The following is a 19,949-nucleotide window of genomic DNA, read 5'->3' as shown; positions in this document are numbered from 1 at the left end:
TAGCTTCTGAGCTAAGGTTGCTGGGTGTGAACCCTGTGCCACTCAGGTCACCTAAAGGTCCTACAGAGAATACATTTAATCATAAATGTAGGGTCTGTATACAACCTAAGGGCCAGACTGATCTGGTTTTCGAGTGCATTGAACTATACTCAGAGGATATGACTATGCTAGTGGAGAGAGGGGATCTCACACATCACTGCAGGATAGAGGAAAGCATGGCTAGATCTCCTCTAGACTGGCAAAAGAGGTACGGGTTAAGCGGGTCAGCACTAGCAACTAATGATGCTCCATGTGTCTCACTATGATGATCTATTTTTTTTTTTACTTGCAGGTGTATGTGTCAGAGATCTCTCACTCTGGTGTTCGGGGGTTTCTGGGTGCTTGTCCCCAGATCATGGCAGTTTCTGGTGCCCTGGTACTTTATGCCTTAGGTAAGTATCACAGGTTTAGCTCAAATCCTTACTGTTCTTCGGGTACATGACCCAAGTTAAATAACTAGCGGTTTCACCAGCATAAACAGGATGTGTTTTATTTGTTGTATATTTCAATGCAAGCTTGCAAAGCTTCATGGCCTCTGGTGACATCTAAATGGAGGACAACATATTTATTGTCTTCTAGGGATTGCTGAGCAGGGATCTCAGTAGCCGTCATCAATCATCTCTAGAGCACATATTTATGAAAAAGTTGTGCATCAGAGCTGTTGTGCAGCTTTTCTGCTCCCCCCTACCGGCACCTAACGACACCATGTGTGTGCCGCATTTATGATATGGCGCACCACTGCACATGTTAGGGAATTAGTGTCAGAAATTTTTATGTTAGTTTGGCGGGTTGCAGGATTAGCGCCAAAAATGTTGACGCTAATCCAGCAAAGTGAAAAGAGGCCCATTTAAAACAATGATAGCCTCACTTTAACGCCTGCCTCAGGCATACATGCGGCGCAAGGGTTTAGAAAGTGGCGCAATGCATGCATTGCACCACTTTGTAAATATACGTGGCATTTTTGCTAACCTAAAGCCACATTAGCGAAAAAATAATAATTGCTAATGTGGCATAAGGTGGCACTAGGGCCTTCATAAATATGGCCCTAGGTCTGAGAAAAATACTTCTCGACCCACTCAACTCTCAATGATTGTACGTTTTTGTCTGGTGTCCTAGCCCTACCCTTCCACTTAAAGTGATAGCCACTCCAGAGATAGTCCGTAAAGTTATTGCATTCCTCGAAAAAGAAACTAAGATTGGTATGGGCAGAAGTATGGCTCCCTGTCCCTACCACTTGCTGAATGTAACAAGTGAATTTCACAGAGCCTGCAATGGCCTTTGACTCCAAAGGGGAGCTTATATAGCACCTCTAAAGACTAATTTGTTAAAAGTTAAGTTGGTCCCTTAATGATTCCCATTCTGAAAGAGTTGACCATTTTCACCCATATGTTCTCGCTTAGGTGCAGATTTCCGACTGTTTGGAATTGCCAGAGTTATTCTAGGTCACACCTGTAAACCGTGCGCCAGTTACATCCTTCCTGGCTTCACTTTTGAGAAAGTTTTCTCAGTTTCTTTTTTTGCAGTGAAACAACACATATATATGTATAACAGAGCAAGTGTACATATGCAGGGGCAGATTTAACAAAATGTCACGCAGCACATCAAGACACTGTGCTGCGCTCCGTGACAGGTAGAGGACAGGAATGTGCCATATTTAATCTTATTTGGCACATTCCTACACTCTCTTTGTGCTGACTGGTGCCAACACAGGCTCCCTTGCACCATGGTGGAAGGGTGCCTGTTTTGCAGGCAGGGCTGTTTTTATGGACGGACACCTTCCTGCACAAAAACAATCCTCTTAGGTTTTTTCCCTCTTTCTACATATGCTGCAGGATGCAGCATACGTAGAAAAAGGAAAAACAAGGAGAAATAAAGTTATTTCTTCTCGTTACGCCTCCCCTTGGATGGCATAGCATTTTGACACATTCTCTGGTCTACTACTCATGGTAAATCTGGGAATACGCCAAAATCCATGGGTGGATGCGTGGGAACACTCACGCTCCACCCATGGAACCCCTTCCTGAGACAGAGTAGTGCGAGGCAGAGACTTGCGCTGCCTTCTATTACTCCAGGTTTACCAAGCAATACAGGGCCACGCAAAGTGACCTCGAGTGGCTTGGTAAATCTCATTCTAGGTTATGTGTTGCCTTGCCTCCCTGTGCCTGGCACAAGGGCGATGCAAAGCTTTGATAAATCTGCCCACAGTCTTTTAAAATTCTTTTTAATTCCGCCAGAAACATATTTCCCTTTGAGAAACCCTTTTTCCTTTACCACCACTAAATTTAGGGTTTTTTCCCTTCAATTTAGCACGATGGACAGAGAGTGAAGGAGGTCCAGTGCTGGCTGAGACATTCTTCTCCCTCAACTGGATTTTAAATTGGGGTCCACTGGAAATTAGTGTTTTTGTGTGATAGTGTATTCTGTTAGACTTTAGTTCTTAGAAGTCGCAAAGTGCTAAAGAACACACTGTACAGAACATAGGAAGGGATGGCAGTTCGAGCTATGATCCAAAAAGGTATATCAATGAAATATTCTGAGTCACTTTGTGAGAGGTAACAATTAAAGGAATATCGTTTCTAGTGCTTTGGAAAGAAGATTAGGTGTTGCTCTTTCTTGCATGGCTTTGCCTTTTGAACAGATCAGTTCTTCACTTCTATGTTGCTCTAAGATGCCTGTGTCTTTTAACCACGTTTAACCTGCCCTTGGTCTGATTGTAGGTGTAGTGGAGCCTGTCCATTCTGTATTTCCTCTTTCAATCAAGCTTGTCCTTCAGATTTAACCCCATTCTGGATCTCTTTGTAATTTGTGTATGGCCATTGCTGCTCACTGCCACCTCTAATGAACACTTTGCATTTCCCAACTTTTAACTTACTTTAGGGTTGGCTTTAGCTGAAAACCTGTTTCAGGGTCCTGTGTTTTCTCCGTAAAAGCATGCTTGCCATTTTGCGAGGGTTCACTTTAATCTGGTACTAGCAAGAGCCGAGGTACTGCCTGAGGTTATGTATTCCTCCATCTCACTAGGTATCTGAGACATTCCAATAACGCCGGAGTAATCAGAGTAATATTGGTAATTTCACGTTACTCTTTGATTCTTAATTACTGATAGTAACACAATTACTCCTGCTTGCATAGTTAATAGTAATTTGGCAGGGAAAAGTCTACGGCAAGAGCACATTTAACAAACATGAGCTGCCACTTGGTGTTCGTCTTCTGCTTCATCTAGTGCTGTTTCTTAGAGCAAAATGCATCCTTGCGCCCACTTTGGATGCAAGAGTGCATTCTGCACTAAGAAAATGGAGCTAAATGGCAGGAGGAAGTTGGGGGAAAATCCCACATCAAGAGCACATTTAGTGAGTGTGAGTGCCTATTCCTGTGCTGTTGCATTTAGCTCTATTTATTAGCACAAAATGCTTTCTTGTGTTCATTTTGGATGTGAGGGGGCTTTATTTGCACCAGGAAATAGTGCTAAACGTAAAGTTACTCTTCTCACATAATTCCTCATAATTTTTCTGAATTTCTAGGTTATGTTGTGTGATAACAAAGCCCACCGCTACACCTTACATACCTCTTGACTGTGACTATTGGTTTACCAGTGGACTTTGTTTCATCTCCTAAAGCAGAGGTCTCCAACTTTTTCTATAATAAGAGCTACTTATGTTCAATGAACATCAGTCTGAGCTATTGATATTATTAGGGTTGTAATAGTGACCACATCAGACCTGATTACATTAGTGGCCACCCTGTGCAAGATTGCCAGCAGCAATCACATCAGTGTATCAGGCAAAGTTGGCGGAACACATGTGAAAATACTTTGTCAAATGGAATGCCTTTACATGTGTAATATATATCTGCCATAGCTGTGATGCCGGTGACACCAAGATAATGATATCAGTAATACGTCTCCCCAGTGCCCCGTGTCTTATCAGTCAAATATCAGCTTTTAAATAAATTTTGGGAATTTTTCTCTAAACATCCGCTTATAACTTCTGAAGATAACACACCTTTCAGTTTTGGTACACATATATTAAATCAGTAAAGCAAAACCTAATTTAGTAGGCAGGGTTGCAGACTGGAGAGCTACTTACAGGTTGCTGGAGAGCTACCAGTACCTTGTGAGATACCCGTTGGAGAAGCCTGTCCTAAAGCATGCTCTAGTGTTATCGCCAGTTGTGGAAATGACTAATTCTTCTCTCCAAGATCCGATTCTATCCTGCAAATGCACCAGCATTTATATCCAGTATGAACTAGAGCTTTATGTCCTTTATTGTCTCAAGTACTTGTCTGTGTTGCTGACTGGTTGTACCCATGACTGTATCTTTTAGTTTTGTCTTGCCTCCACTAACATGTGCTTGCCATTGGCATTGGTTTGTTGTAGCTAGGACTATGTCATTTGGTTTTGTTTTGCACATATTAATGTGTGCTTGTCCATGACTATGGCTTTTGGTCCTATCTTGCCCCACTAATGTGTGCTGATTGTTTGTAGTCATTCGGGTTAGTTGTGCCCTTATTAATGTGTGCTTGTCCGTGGGACTGATTGTTTCTAGTCATTACCATGTCTTTTGGTCATGTCTTGCCGCCATTAATGTGTGCTTGTCCATGGTGCTGATTGGTTGTAGCCATGACTATGTCTTTTGGTCAGTTCTTGCTGCCACTAATGTGTGGTTGTCCATGGTGCTGATTGGTTGTAGCCATGACTATCTCTTTGGTCATATCTTGCCCGCTCTAATGTGTGATTGTCCATGGTGATGATTTGCTGTACCCATGACTATGTCCTTTGGTTATGTCTTGCCCCCACTAAGGTGTTTTTGTCCATGTTGCTGATTGGTTGTAGCCATCACTATGTCTTTTGGTCATGTCGTGCCCCAACTATGCTTGTCCATGGTGCGGATTGGTTGAAGAAATGACTGTGTCTTTTGGTTATGTCTTGCTGCTACTAATGTTTGGTTGTCCATGGTGCTGATTGTGTGTAGTCATTACTATGTCTTTTGGTCATGTCTTGCCCCTATATATGTGTACTTGTCCATGGTGCTGATTGCTTGTAACATGACTGCATCTTTTGGTCATGTCATGCCCCCACTAATTTGCTGATTGGTTGTGGCCATGACTGTGTCTTTTGGTTATGTCTTGCCCCGACTAACTGCTTGTTCATTGTGCTGATTGGTTGTTTGTAGCCATGATTATGTCTTTTGGTCATGTCTTGCCCCTACTAGTGTGAGCTTGTCCATGGTGCTGGTTATTTGCAGCTATGACTATGGGGGTCATTATGACCCTGGCAGTCAGTGGAAATATGGCTGTAAGTACCGCCAACAGGCTGGCGGTATGTACAGCCATATTATGACATTGGCGGGTTGGCTGAAGCCAACCTGCCAATGTACCACTCTGACCGCCATGGCAGTGACAGCCGCCAGGCTGGAGATATCTATCTCTAGCCTGGCGGCTGTCACTGTTCCACCCGCGGGATTATGACCCCGCCTACCGCCATGGTTTTTGTGGCTTCCTTACCGCCACGAAAACCATGGCGGTAGGCACTATCAGTGAAAGGGAATTCCTTCCCTGTCACTGATAGGGGTCTCCACCCGCCCCCTCCTCCCTCCAGTTACCCCCCACCACCTGCCTCTCCAATGCCCCCCTCCCCACCACCCTACATTCACGCCCCCTTCACACACACACACATACATACACACAAATATTCCCCAAAACACCCACACATGCATACTTCCACTCACACACACCTGCACACACTTTCAAACATGCACGCACACACATATTCACAAAGCATAACATACACACACTCCCATCTTCATACATGCACACTTGCATCCAACACGCAACTCACACCTGCGTACACGCACATACAAACATACACACACACCCCCTCACACACACAACACTCCCCAACCCCCTCTCCTGTCAGAGCACCCACTTACCTGTGTGCAGGGGGTCCTCCGGCAGGAGACCGGGCGCTGCTGCCAGCAGCAGCATACACCAGCAGAACACCGCCAGGCTGTATGATTTCTCATAATACGGCTGGCGGCGGTCTACTGGCGTGGTGCTGCTGCTGGCAGCAGCACCACCTTACCGCCATCCACTGGCATGGCCACAGCTGGATTTCCGCCATCCTTCTGGTGGAAATCCAGCTGTGGTCATATTACGGCAGACTGTTGGTAGCTACGGCGATGGTCTTTTGGCGGCCGTCGCCGTGGCAGTAGGCACTTTTTACAGCCGGTATCATAATGAGGGCCTATGTCTTTTAATCATGCCGTGTCCCGACTAATGTGTGCTTGTCCATGGTGCTCATTGGTTGTAGCCATGACTATGGCCCTCATTACGACCTCCGTCTGACCGCCAGTGTGCCAGAGCACCGCTGGCCCTATTTCAAGTTTCCCACTGGGCTATTTCCGCCCCGCCAGCCCAGTGGGAAACAGGGCCTTGACACTGATGCTGACTCGTAATAGAGCTGGTGGCAATGTGCGGTGTGGCGGGTGCAGCAGCACCCACTGCACTTTCCACTTCCTGTAATTCGGGCAGTGGAAAGTGCGACGGGCTGACCATGGGGGCCCCCGGTGCCCTCATTCCACCATGAAAAGGCTGGCGGATTGGGGAGTCATAATCCCCAGGGTGGTGCTGCATGCAGCGCCACCCTGGTGGATTACAACCACTGAGACCGCCAGGCTGTCGGCGGTCAGACCGTGGCAGCTCCACCACGGTTGTAATGTGGCGGTACTGCCACCGCGAGCTGGCGGTCTTAAGACCGCCAGACTTGTAATGAGAGCCAATGTCTTTTGGTTATGTCTTGCCCCAACTAATATATGCCTGTTCATGGTGCTGATTGGTTGTTGCCATTATTATGTGTTTTGGTCATGTCGTTCCCCACTAATGTATGCTTGTTCATGGTGTTGATTGGTTGTAGCCATGACTATGGGGGTCATTATGACCCTGGCGGAAGGCGGAGAAGCGGCGGTAAGACCAGCAACAGGCTGGCGGTCTTTTTTTTTGTATTATGACCATGGCGGTTACCGCCATGGTCATCTGCTGCTTCTCCGTTCCGCCCGCCAGGGCAGAGACCTTGGTCTCCAGCCCGGCGGCCGTCACTATACCGCCGGCGGTATTTTGACCCGGCTTACTGCCGTGGATTCCCTGCAGTTGGAACCGCCATGAAATTCATGGCGGTAAGCACTATCAGTGCCAGGGAATTCCTTCCCTGGCACTGATAGGGGTCTCCCCCACCCCGACTCCCTCCCCGACACCCCCCACTACCCCTGCCACCCCCCCAAAGGTGGCATAACCCCCCTCCCCACCCCGACCCCCAACATAACATCATTCATACACACGCGTACACGCACACACACCGACATACATGCCAACATCCACAAACACAGTTAGACACGCACACCCACATTCAAACATACAAGCACACATCCATACCTACAGACATACACGCACTCATTTCCAAACACACAACACCCCCGCAAGCATACACGCACTCACACACCCCCTCTACATACACACCCGCACACCCCCATGCACGTACACAACACACAACACCCCCCCACTACCCTCCCCTCATGGACGATCTACTTACCTGGTCCGACGATCCTCCGGGAGGGGACGGGAGCCATGGGGGCAGCTCCGCCGACACCACACTGTCAACAGAACACCGCCACGGCGAATCACATGACGTGATTCGCTGGGCGGTGTTCTGTTGGCGTGGAGGTGGAGCAACCTCCACTTCCCCGCCTCCCGCCAGTATGGCTGTTGGCGGCTCTCCGTCCGGAAAGGACGGAGAGCTGCCAATGGTCATAATAGGCCGAGCGGCAAACCGCCACCACTGGCGGTCTTCCGCACGGCGGTCCCTCGGCGGTCTTGGAAAAAGACTGCCGAGGTCAAAATGACCCCCTATGTGTTTTAGTTATGTCTTGCCCTGACTAATGTGCGCTTGTTCATCGTGCAGATTGGTTGTAGGCATGACTATGGGCCTCATTATGAACACGGCGGTAAAAACCGCCGTGTTCATGCTGGCGGTCAAAACACTGACCACCAGCGTCCCCGGATCCCCGCCGGCCGTATTAGGAACATTCCTGTGGGCCGGCGGGCAGAAACATTGTTTCCGCCCGCCGGCCCACAGGAACGCCTGGCCGTGACATTGACGGAGCCGCTGCAAATGCCTCTGTGCAGCGGGTGCAGCTGCACCTGTCACGCAGATGCAGTGATCTGTGCGATGGGACACTGCACCGGGGCCCCTACTCTGCCCATGCCAAGTGCATGGGCAGTGCAGGGGCCCCCAGGGGTGCCCCGGTGCACCCCTTCTGCCAGCCTTTCCCACCTGGGAAAGGCTGGTGGCTGAGGAAACATTATCCGAGGGGCAGCACCGCTGCCCTGTCGGATAATGTTTCCAACCGCCGCCAGGCTGCCTATCGGAGGCAGCCTGGCGGTGAGTGAGGGCTGGCGGTGGCGGCCCTCATGGGGTACATTACATGGCTGTGTGGCCGCCATGCCGGCTGGCGGTTTTACCTGCCACCGCTGGCATGGCGGGCCACACCGCCATGTTCATAATGACCGCCTATATCTTTTGGTCATATTTTGCCCCACTAATGTGTGCTTGTCTAAGGTGCTTATTGGTTGTAGCCATAACTATGTCTTTTGGTCATGTCTTTCCCCCACTAATGTGTTCTTGTTAATGGTGCTAGCTCTTTGTTGTCAGGACTGAGGCTGATTGTTCCGTCTTGCCCACTTTAACATGTAGTTGTCCATGGCTCTGGTTGGCTGAATCCAGGACTAGCTTTAGGTTCTGTCTTACAGTGTTCGTCTTTTCTGCAGGTCTGATTCTGCCCTGGCGCTGGCTGGCTGTAGCAGGGATTGTGCCCGTGCTTACCATGCTCATCATGCTCTGCTTCATGCCCTATTCCCCTCGCTTCCTGCTTTCCAAGGGCAAAGATCAGGAAGCATTGGAGGCTCTAGCTTGGCTCCGGGGAAAGAACACAATGTACGCAGAGGAATTCGAACGGATTGAGGACAGCTTAAACCAGGTATGTGAGGCTCATCCTGGTAACGAAGGCTCATGCTGGATATCCTTCTACTAGAAGGCAGTTCTAGAACTAGAATCACATCCTGGAAGGCCTCGCTGAGACATTTTGTGATGGGAAAATGTTTTGTAATATTACACATGGCAATCCCAATTCAGTGCAAGCTTTCTTTTATACTCAAAATTAGATTCCCTGGGACTAGGAATGAGCCAGTGTATTATGTTCTAAGTTGAGCTGTGGTGGCTTTGAAAAGGCAAACAACTCTTGCATATAAGACATGCCCAATTACACCCTTTACACTATGGCCTGATTAGAAGCATGGTCGAGAGATATGAGGTACTTGCTGGAACGGCTATACCTAACTCCATACCAACATACCTTGGCAATATATGTTTCTTCAAGGTACGTAGATGTTGAGTTAGGAATAGTACATCTGTGTTTAGCTATATATACTAATCTTCACGTTATTGTAGTAGTCCATATTCTAGAGTGAATATTATTACAGGACCATCTGCTGTCAATCAATATTGTCACTGTCAACCATGGATGCTTCCCCTGTTGAGCAGTCCTAATTCAGTTGAGTAGACTGAATACACATCCCTTTCCTGCCAGGCGCACAGCTGCGCTGCAACCATATCTTAGCAACCTTTCTCACTTTGTGCTTTGGTGGGCACTGACCAGAAGCCCACAGACTTTGGCTAGGAGTCTGATTTTATTCAGGCTACTCAACATGGAGCCACAAATTGGTATCAACCTCCTCCTCTTCTCACTTTTATAAAGCACAAGAAGAAAGTTTCGGGTGATCCACAGCTTGGGAGAGTGTTAAATCCTTGAATTTAGCTGCCTTTTCGTTTGGCCTTGATTTCTTCCAGTACTCCAAAGGAGAATAAATGCTGCCTCCTTGGGTAAGCATCTTGTATTTTGTCTGGATTAAAAAAAGAATGATCTTTGTACTAACCTAGCAGACATTTACCTATGATACAACCTTGGTAGTTGGTGTATATCTCCAAGGCAAGGAGCAGACCTAGAATCAAGATGGTGGAAGCACTACTTCTGTGACCTGGAAAAAAAGTAAGTTTCATTACCCTGAGTGAAGAGGACCAGGCTTCAAACCAGGGGCATTGAAAAGTAAGGCCAAGCTGACTGAAGCTTGCATTCAAGTCAACATTTGGGAGTAAGTTGCACAGGCACCATAAGAACTTTGAAGGACCTTGAAGACCAGTGCACTAGAACAATCCCAAGAACTCCTGAGTTGTGTACTCTCTATTTATTGTATATATTCTATAATCAAGGAGACCTTGGGCCTGATTCAGAACTCAGCGCATAGGTTTCTCCATCACAACGGTGACGGATATCTCGTCTGCGGAACTCTAAATCCCATAGGATAGAATGGTATTTAGATTTTGGCAGATGGGATACCCATCACCGTTGTGACGGAGTAATCCATTCCCCAAGTGCTAATTCAGGCCCTTAATTATGAAATTGACCGAACCTTTATAAGCTTTCCATTTAAACCATATGTGCATTTATAGACCGCACGGTAATGCCTTTCGTGGTACTCCAGATCGTTACATCCTACAATTTAATGAACCATACCTCTAGTTGCCACACTATAACTTGTCTGCCTTTGCATATTATGCCTTTACACCGCTTCTGTTTAAACAATGTATTGCCTTCAAACCATATGCACTTATAACCCACACTGTAATGCCCTGTGGTTCACACTGTACTTTAACTCCCTATGTTTTTGGAGCTATGTCTTTACACCATATGCTTCTTTCCTTAGGGCAACAAGCTCACATGGGCCGAGCTCAAGGACCCGTACTATTACAAACCCCTCCTGATTACGGTGTTTATGCGCTGCCTGCAGCAGCTGTCGGGGGTCACGCCCATACTGGTCTTCTTGGAGTCCATCTTTAACAAAACTAAAGTAATACTGGTAAGCAGGGGTTTGCTAGTGAGGGCAATAGCACAGGAAGGATATGGGGGAGCTATATTGTGGCTTGCTATTACGCTTTCTGGGTACGATATCTGTTAGATCATGGCAGAAGTTTTGGCTAGGACATGGACTGTCCACTTTTATGGAGAATACTTCATGCAGCTGTAGGAGGTTCTGGATTTCTCCTTTAAAATATAAATCATTTAAGCGTATGGGAGAAGCTATTCGCCGGCACTTGTGTTCATCTTTTAAGGTGATAGAGTGTGAAGACTGTAGGAGGGTTTAGTAATAGAAGTTGATATCACGCTGTAATTTGAATGCATACCCTATATTAGTGAAGGCGCTTGTAAATGGTGTTTGTGCTTCCATAAAGGGCCATTCACACTGATCCGCTATCCCATGAGATGACGCGCACTTGTTAAGTGTCGTCAAGTGCAGTATTTACTAATTGCCCACTTAGCACACCATTTTGAGTTAGTGCATGTTTTCCCCTGTTAAAATGAGTTGAAATTTGTAATATGGGCTGATTGGCCTCACAGGTTGTGGCTATTTTTTCCCAATGCAAATCGCCTTTGCAAAAAATATATTTAAAATCTCAATTTAGCTGCAAATGGGAGTTTGTGGCCAAACTTGGACCAGTTGAAATGAGACCCTACTAGGTGAGAAAGGTCTAGAATGAGAGAAAAGTCGAAGGAGCCAAAGAAACAGAACAACTAACCCGTACCAATGTCTCCCCAGCATGTGTCTTGGCTTTAGTAGTCTTTCTTCTCTTTCTGGCCTTTCATTGCATTGCGAACCTTGTAGTTGTTTATTTTATAGTTCATTTGTTACATAGTAATGTCTGGTTTGAATAGACTAACTTATAATGTCCCATTGCATTATGGCTACAGGGTAAATATTTATTTGCATTTTCCTTCACTGCAGTCTATAGTGGATTTAATTCTCCTTGGAGCTTATCAGAGGGTTATAACTGGAGGTTTTATACGTTTTTATGCTTAATTTTTTGGATATAAATATAGGAGATTCTGCCACTCTTTTATTTGTTTTAGATCAAGTTAGCCATGAAAGAACAATTCTGAGAAGAAAAATAATAGTTTTATAAGACTCCTTTGCTCTTTGAACGACGGTCACGTCTGAGAATGTATGTAGATGTTCTTCTTTCTGTAAAATGCATTACAATTGCTAAAAAAACAAACAACGGAGAACGTTACTTAGGAGAGTCGATGTGTTTTTGGTGAACTCTCTACCCTTCCCTCCTGTAGGACGGGAAATATGATGCGGCCCTGGTCGGTTTGGTGCGGCTGCTTTCTGTGGGCATTGCAGCTTTTATCATGGACAAGGCAGGCAGGAAGATTCTCCTCTTCATCTCAGGTTTGTCTGCACTATTGTAAAAGACCCCTCTAGAGGACAGGGCCTCCCACTGCACTTAGAGTAGCATCAAAAGAGTGTGAGCATCTAAACGTGGGGTGGGGGTTGCCTGACAAGTGCTCAGCTTCTCTATAGCTGGGATAGTTCCTTATACTGTATATACACACCCCTACATGTGCACAGGTGTAAATAAGCAGCTGTAAGAGATGTGGCTATGGAGCTAAGACTAATGGGGTAACACTGCAACCCCATCCTCGGTCCTCCTGTTTCAGTGAGGTCTATCTGGAACTTCTAGAACACGCCATCCCTTATCACATTTGTTCTGTTCTCAGTGGACCAGCCTTAGTGCCTTGGATATATGCAGATGTGGATGCCAGAACTCGCTGTTATACCACTCAAGCTGCACCTCAGTGATGAGGCCAAAGAACCTGTCTTTTGGTTGCTTCTGTTCAAGTTCAGGAGGGTCCTGGTATTCCAGTTTTCATTGCAACTGCTCCTGTTGGAGCAGAACCAGTGCTCACCATATGGTTGTCACTGTCTGCAGCGGCACAGTGAACATAAACATGATGGACTGAAATGCAGCCCCCAGTAATTCCCAGTAGATTGGATTCATTCAAGCATCCCACCCATCAATTGGTTACTTTTCACAGCACTATGGAAAGCCAGATATTGCTGTCCATTGCCCAGAGCAGTAATTGCAACTATCTGATGCAGAGGACACCTGAACAGGACACAGTTTATTGAACATATACCAAACAGTGCCTATTATGGCCATAGAGGTAGTAGTAAATGCACAAGAAATGATCCTTAGACAATGTCCATTTTTGCAATCTCTTCTCCATTCTTTGTCTTGCAGGCGGTCTTATGCTGGCTTCAACATTCACCATGGGCATGTACGTGCACTTCACATCACTACCTCAAGGGAACAGCACCAATCACACTGGAGACAGCCTGACCAGCTCCACCGTGGAACCCACCAACTACATCACACTGATTCCCCTGTTATGCGTCATGCTCTACATCATGGGTACGTAGTGTGCTGTATCTCACAGTCTGACTGCAGGCGTTACAGATACAGATTGAGTGAATGGCAATAAGAGTTTTCTTGGGTTCCATGTACAGACTGCGCAGATGTTTGCAAGAGCAGTCCAGTGTTACAGAGAAGTTACAGAAGTATTGCACATACTCTGACTGTAGAACTCGTGTGTTTGACATACTCACTAAGTAACAGACTCAAATTGTTGGAAATTACCATCTTTTGTGTAGTATTCCTCTAGAATGTTGCCTTACCTAGCCTATTTTTGCTGAACCTGTTTTTGTTAGCATTAAGACTGTGCACTTTACTCCTACCAACCAGTGGTAAAGTACTTGTGCTCTCTCTTCTAAACCTGATAAAATTGGTATACACCTATTTGACACCTATGGTTTACTTATGGGTCCTAGTAAATGGTTCTACCTGTACATCAGGATCTATAAATAAAATGCTAAAGTGAGATGCAGCATTTATTGTACCACCAACTAAAGTATCATTGTAAAACATGTCTCTGGACTGACATTGCCTTCTAGACAGGGCAAAATATACCTTTTGCCACACATAAAGCTACCTTTTTAATGCTTAGAAATCACCCTAAGGTAGGCCTTAAAGGCTAATAGGGCTGCGTGAATGATATTTAAAAAGTAGGGCATGTGTACTTAAGGCTAGCTCTCGCATAAATTAACACTGGGTTGCCTAAAATTTAATATGCAATCACTTCAGTTTGGGACCAGCTAGAGAAATATTTCTTCCACTCATTTAAACTGTGATTTAAAATCCTCTTTCACAATAAAGTTGAATTTTAAAATACTATTTTTAAACTGACACTTTTAGAAAGTTGGCATTTTTCAGCCTAAACCAAATGTGCCTTTCTGCCAGTGCCCAAGGTCACATGACTACTAATAGCTCTCCTGTGGTGTGATGTGTAATTCTTCGAGACAGGGGACAAAAGTGCCTTGAATGTGGTAAAGGATATTCTCTTCTGAGTAGGATGGCCTTGGTGGTTGTACCCAACACTACCTGAGCTTCAAAGTGTTGCCTGAGTTCTGAACCCTGCCCGTTCCTGACTTCAGAAGATGCCTGCCCTTTCACTGACAAATGCACCCACACCTGGGCCTAGCAAACCTTTTGTTTTCTTAGACAGACTGAAGCCAAACCTAGGAAGAACTGACCAAGACCAGTTTATGATTAGACAAAGGGGGTGTCCTCCACACACAGGCAGGCACTGGGTATACAGGTGGCAGTGGCAGAAACTCTCATAAGAGCACTCCTGGACTTGTGGAGACTCAGAAGAAGGACTGCCCTGCTGTCTGAAGCCGAAAGGAAGCCTGGATCTACTTGCCTTGAACCCAGGACCCCAAAGGTGACTACCAGGGTCAGTCAGGATCAGGGTCAGGGTCTTCAGGGACACAACACGCTTCCACTGGCCTTTCCCTAAAACTGCCCAGCTGAGCAGTACCAACTGAACCTGCTTGAATCCTGATGGTAATCTCTTCTGGAGTGAGTCCTAACCCCCAAGAGTTGTGTTGCAGGTCCTGGGCAAGTATTAGAGTACCTCTCCAACCGTAAAACTGCAGGAACAGGACTCTAGGTGAAAAAACACAGAGGCTCTGGGCTCTTTGTGCCGAAAAGAACAATCCCCTTTTTCCTTGAGAACGTAAGCAGTCTTCACCAAGGCCAACGCGGGGACTGCACCTATCTTCTGACAAGACCTTCCCAGACACAAACCCCGGACCTCGTTGCCGAAAGCTTTACATGTCAAAAACAACGGTTTTGTGTTTCCTGCCAACGTGCAGTTCAGACTGTCGATCAGCTCTTTGAGCTGATGAAGGCCGCACCAACAACAAAAAGATCCGACTGAGGCCTGGTACTTCAGCAAACCAGCCATTGGCGAGCCCTCCTCCGGATACAGCTTACAGCCTGATGGCTGACGACCTCATCAATGAGAGCTTCTTGCACATAACTAGACTAAGTTAGAAGGTAAACTTTCCGCCTTGACAACCGTAGTCTCTTTATCCGACCTGCACTCCATTGTGGCCAATCTTAACTTTTGACTTTAACATGTTCCAGTGCAACCATAATAACTGCGATTTGTGCTTTGTGCCTTTTGGTGCTATTTCTGTTATAAATGTTAAAAAATGATTTCTTCAGGTTTACCTAATACAGTTTTGTCACTTTGGTGTCACTTTATTTATTACACTTTCCTCTATTTTTTGTTTTGTGTTTTCACTTTATTTCTGTTTGAATCCTGTATAGATATTTTACACATTGGTTCTAAGTTAATACTGACTGCTTTTGTACCAAAGTGCCTTTAAGCAGAGGTTTATCTAGTAATGTTTGAGGTTCACTCAGACAAGGATTGTGTTTATAACGTGGGTGAGGCTCTCACAACTCTCAACTAATTTCCCAATTTCATACAGTAATACTAGAGTTCTGTGCACAGATTGTGAGACTGCCTGGCAAAAAGTTCTTTGGTGCACACAGATTATTAAAGAATGCTTCAGTGTATAGATTTAAGGGGTCATTTAGAGTTTGGAGATTGCAGACAAGTCATCAATGATAGTAGAACTCCCACCCACCAAGCCAGGATACTCTTATGTTATGTAAGGTTATTTGTAAATTGCACTGTCACCCTCAAGGGTATCCTGGCACTGAGTAGGTGTGTGTGCCTAGTCCTACCTATGGTGGAATGGTTTATAGAAAAGCCAGGTCTTTAGCTTCTTGTGGAATTGAGGAAGAGAGGAGGGGACTCTGATGCGGAAAGGGAGGTCGTTCGGTGGCTTAGGAGTGATGTAAAAGGATTCTTCCTCCCTATGTATAGGTTAGTGGGAGGACAGTACTTTGCAGCTGTCTGGTGTCATCTAGTCTCCCCCTTGATGGTCAAATCTCGAAAGACAGGCAGAAGGCCTTCACACAGCCTTGTTATCAGCTGTTATTGCAGTGCATCTGAAGTGTGTGATGAGCTCCTGGCTGCATTCACCAGCGGTAAGCACATAGAACACAAATGGCAACACTCCAACAACAGAATACAGTGCATACAATCAGCATCTAACAAAAGACACAAAAAGATGCATTCCTTTAATACGACAGAGAACTTTGAAATGTATGACTACAACATTTAAGACTTTGCTAGAGAACACGTAGGTGCCTGGTTTGAATAGGGGTGTGACGAATATCATATTTTATCTTGTGAAATTCCATAACTTTGAGAGTTTACTATTTTAAAGTGAAATGTGCTTTGCACTTATCTTGAGTGACTTATTTCTTGAGAGCACACAATTCATCATAACAAGTTGTGCAGGATACCAGCAGGAGATTAATATGATTCAACAAGACATTTTCTTAAATAATAGCTTCCCTGGGTGCAAAATAATACGCAAACTTGTCTTGTGGAACATTGCGTAAATCTATTTTCACAAGTATTATTAAAACTTCTTTCAGACCTAGGGATTATTTTGTAGGGAAGTTTGAATATGCACATGCAAGGCACAAACGAAATGTACAACTATGAGAGATGCTATGTAGTACTCATCCATGGGTTGTATGATTTATGATCAAACACCCAAGCATACCTCAAGGTTGGTAACAATACTGTGAGTCAGCACAGGAATCACATATGAATGTCAAATACAAGAAGCCGTTGTGAGCTTTGATAGTGTAAAGCATTAATTGGAATAGCAAGACACAAGTGAAAATATAATTATCAAGTATGGCTTGCATGGGTCTTAACATGGTGAATCTGTCACATCATCATTGTGTATGAGAGCTTGAATGTAAATGAACACAACCCAAAGAGCAACAATGCTTGGTACAGCATAACACCTGCTACCACAATAAGGGGCATATTTACAATATATTGGCGCAGGGCACCACCCCAAGGTTTCTTGCTGCGCTGACCTGCATCCAAGGAAAAGGTCCTCTTCCAATGCGCTGGCACCTAATTGGCTGCCAAGCGCCAATGCAGGCACTCTTGCACCATGGTGTCTAAGTTGTAGGAATTATGGTTTTCTGCAGGAAAGGACACCTTCCTGCAAAAAACAATCAATGGAGGCATTCTCCTTCAGTACACATAGAAAGAGGAAACAACAAAATCTTCTGGGGAGGTGTGGGCTTTTGACGCATTCCAATGTTTACAAATCCTTATAACTCTGGAAATGCATCAAAATTCCTGGGTGTGGCATAGGAAAACCCACTTCAGCGCCCATGGAATGCCTCTTTGACACAGAGTAAGGCAATGCAGCATTGTGTTGCCTTACTCCCTATCTACAAGGCCATGAAAAGCCACACAAAGTGGTTTTGCGTGGTCTTGTAGATATGAGCCTGCTGCTGCGCTGCTGGTGTGTCAAAAAAGTGATGCACCAGCGACGCAAGCCGCTCGTAAATATGCCCCCAAGTGCCTTGGGATATCCTCCTATGTGTCAGTCAAATCGGAGCAAAGGGGAAATCCATTTCCAATTGTAGACATGAGGCACTTTTACACACGTGCAATCCCTATGGAACTGGTTCACTATTCCCTGGCAATTAAGAAGTCTGTTTACTCTCCTGAGGGTAGTGTTGTAGGTTTACACCAATAGAACCCTTTCCCATGATTGGGATACTATCAATTTTCAAGTCATTATAATTGTAAGAAAACAAAAAACATGCATGACCTGAACACAATGTTGAGCTACAATTCCAATTCCATCTAAACCAAAGTCAGATTTAAGAAACATGTACATGTAGGACCATCAAAGACATGCAGCAACCAACCATCGACGAGCAATGGCTTAGGTAATGGTGAGTAAGTAGAGGCAGTATGGCCTTGACCTTACTAGTCCTACATGCAGGGGTATTGTGTACCCATTCTGTACTAGAAGACCTATTGAGATTGTTTTGGCCTTTCCATTTAATAGTAGTACAGGCAGAGTGTTAATGTTTTAGGTGTGTGTATATTGGATGCCATTTCAATTTTTCAAAAATATTACTCTTTCATGCATTGTAGTTTACAATCACTTTACAACGCAATATTTTTAGACATGAGTGTAAGTAATTTGGTTATTCATTGAAAGGGATGGAAGCCCCACTCAAATAACAAAACCAGTCCTTGTCAAGGTGAATCACAAAAGTCACTAAACTAGCCTGTGCATAAACCTATGGCAGCTTTGTACAAAGCTGTCAGACTTAACTTAGAGGCAATCAGTAAAGTATTCATACAACACACCAACACTAATGAAGTGAAACAAAACACAAGAGAAATCCTAAACCAATTTAGTAATATAGAGTACAGTTTAACAAATAAAATTACATTAAAATGAAACAAAAGCAATTAGTAGAACCAGAGAAATTAATTTGTAAATTTAGGTAAATTAAGTGCCAAGAAGCATAAAGTGCCAGTCATGGTTATCTGGTTGCACTAGACTAGGGAAATCCACAAGTTCAAGACGACTGCAATGGAACGCTCTTTGGATACAGGGACCAGGTTAAAATCACTGAAGAGTTACCTTCTCAATTCAAACAAAGAGTTCTGTTCACATTGGAAGAGGCTGGAGGAGGAAGCGGCGTGAAGAGCACATCTAGCATCGTGGGCATCGTTGCTATTGCAGAAAGAGCCACTCATTAGCGTGAAGAGCAGGTCGAGCATCGTGGGTGTTGTTGTTATAGCATAAAGAGCCAGTCATCGCCAGAGAAAGAGACAATCATTACCAGATATTTGCTTTGGTTGATCATCGCGGACGGTCGCTGTCAGAGCAAAGAGCAGGTTCCGCTGAGGCTTTGCATTGCTAGTTGTCTCGGGGGGCAGCAATTTGGCATGAACGGCCCATTCACAGTTGTGAAGAGTGCAAACTTCATGATTTTCACCTTTTTCTTTTTTTCAGGACAAGCTCTTATTTATGCCAGACAAGGGTCTAGGACCTGGGGGGTGAACCTGTTGGAGAACAGGACTCACTATAGTAGGGGACAGCGGCAAGGTTCAGGCAAGGCCAGTTGGTGTTGGTCAGCTGGGCACTTGCAGGTAAGCCTCTGGAAGCTTGTTGTGTCCATGTTGCTCACATAAGAGGTCAGACAACTGACCCTTGGGCCACTGTGGATAGCCTCCAACCAAGACAAGCAGGTCCAACCTTCCTTCTTCAGACAGCAAGGCAGTCCTTCAAGCAGCAGTGGGGTCTTTCTGCAGGCAAGGCTGTTCTTCTTCTGAAACATTAATGGGTCCAAGAGTGTGCTAATGAGTGGTTCTGAAGGTCCTATTTTTATATCTTGTGCCAGCCTTTGTGTGGGGGATTCCCTGGCCTACCCATAAAACTAGTACTGGTCGGTTCTTCACCATTCCCTGGCCCTGGCTCCAAACTGTCACAACTGTGACAAAAAGCAGGATGGGCCTGGTGTCAGGTGCCTTTGTATGTCCTGCTGGCAGGGCCCTTTGAAATGTATTAAGGTAAGGGACAGCTTCTCCCCAGTCATCCTGTCAGGAAGACCCTTCCTCCTCACACCTAGGAGTCTTTTGTTTCACTGCCGGAACCAATAAACAACACCCACAGCAGAGCCATTTGCAAGCATGTGACCCAAGACA

The 19,949-nt window shown here is 45.3% G+C and overlaps 1 protein-coding gene across 2 annotated transcripts in view; it reads left to right on the top strand.

The window, feature by feature from the left end:
- Nucleotides 1–19,949, top strand: part of SLC2A6 (solute carrier family 2 member 6) — a 198,331-nt gene that overhangs the window by 63,546 nt on the left and 114,836 nt on the right. For both annotated transcript variants that reach the window (XM_069241707.1, XM_069241706.1), the window contains exons 4-8: nucleotides 332–431; nucleotides 8,857–9,065; nucleotides 10,849–11,001; nucleotides 12,264–12,372; nucleotides 13,226–13,396. In XM_069241707.1, the coding sequence (XP_069097808.1) occupies nucleotides 332–431; nucleotides 8,857–9,065; nucleotides 10,849–11,001; nucleotides 12,264–12,372; nucleotides 13,226–13,396 (742 nt within the window). The remainder of the gene's footprint in view (nucleotides 1–331; nucleotides 432–8,856; nucleotides 9,066–10,848; nucleotides 11,002–12,263; nucleotides 12,373–13,225; nucleotides 13,397–19,949) is intronic.

Source organism: Pleurodeles waltl, chromosome 6 (genome assembly GCF_031143425.1).
Source record: "Pleurodeles waltl isolate 20211129_DDA chromosome 6, aPleWal1.hap1.20221129, whole genome shotgun sequence".
In the NCBI taxonomy this organism is placed as follows: domain Eukaryota; kingdom Metazoa; phylum Chordata; class Amphibia; order Caudata; family Salamandridae; genus Pleurodeles; species Pleurodeles waltl.
Note: the sequence above shows the minus strand (reverse complement) of the source record. Positions and strands in the feature narration are given on the sequence as shown.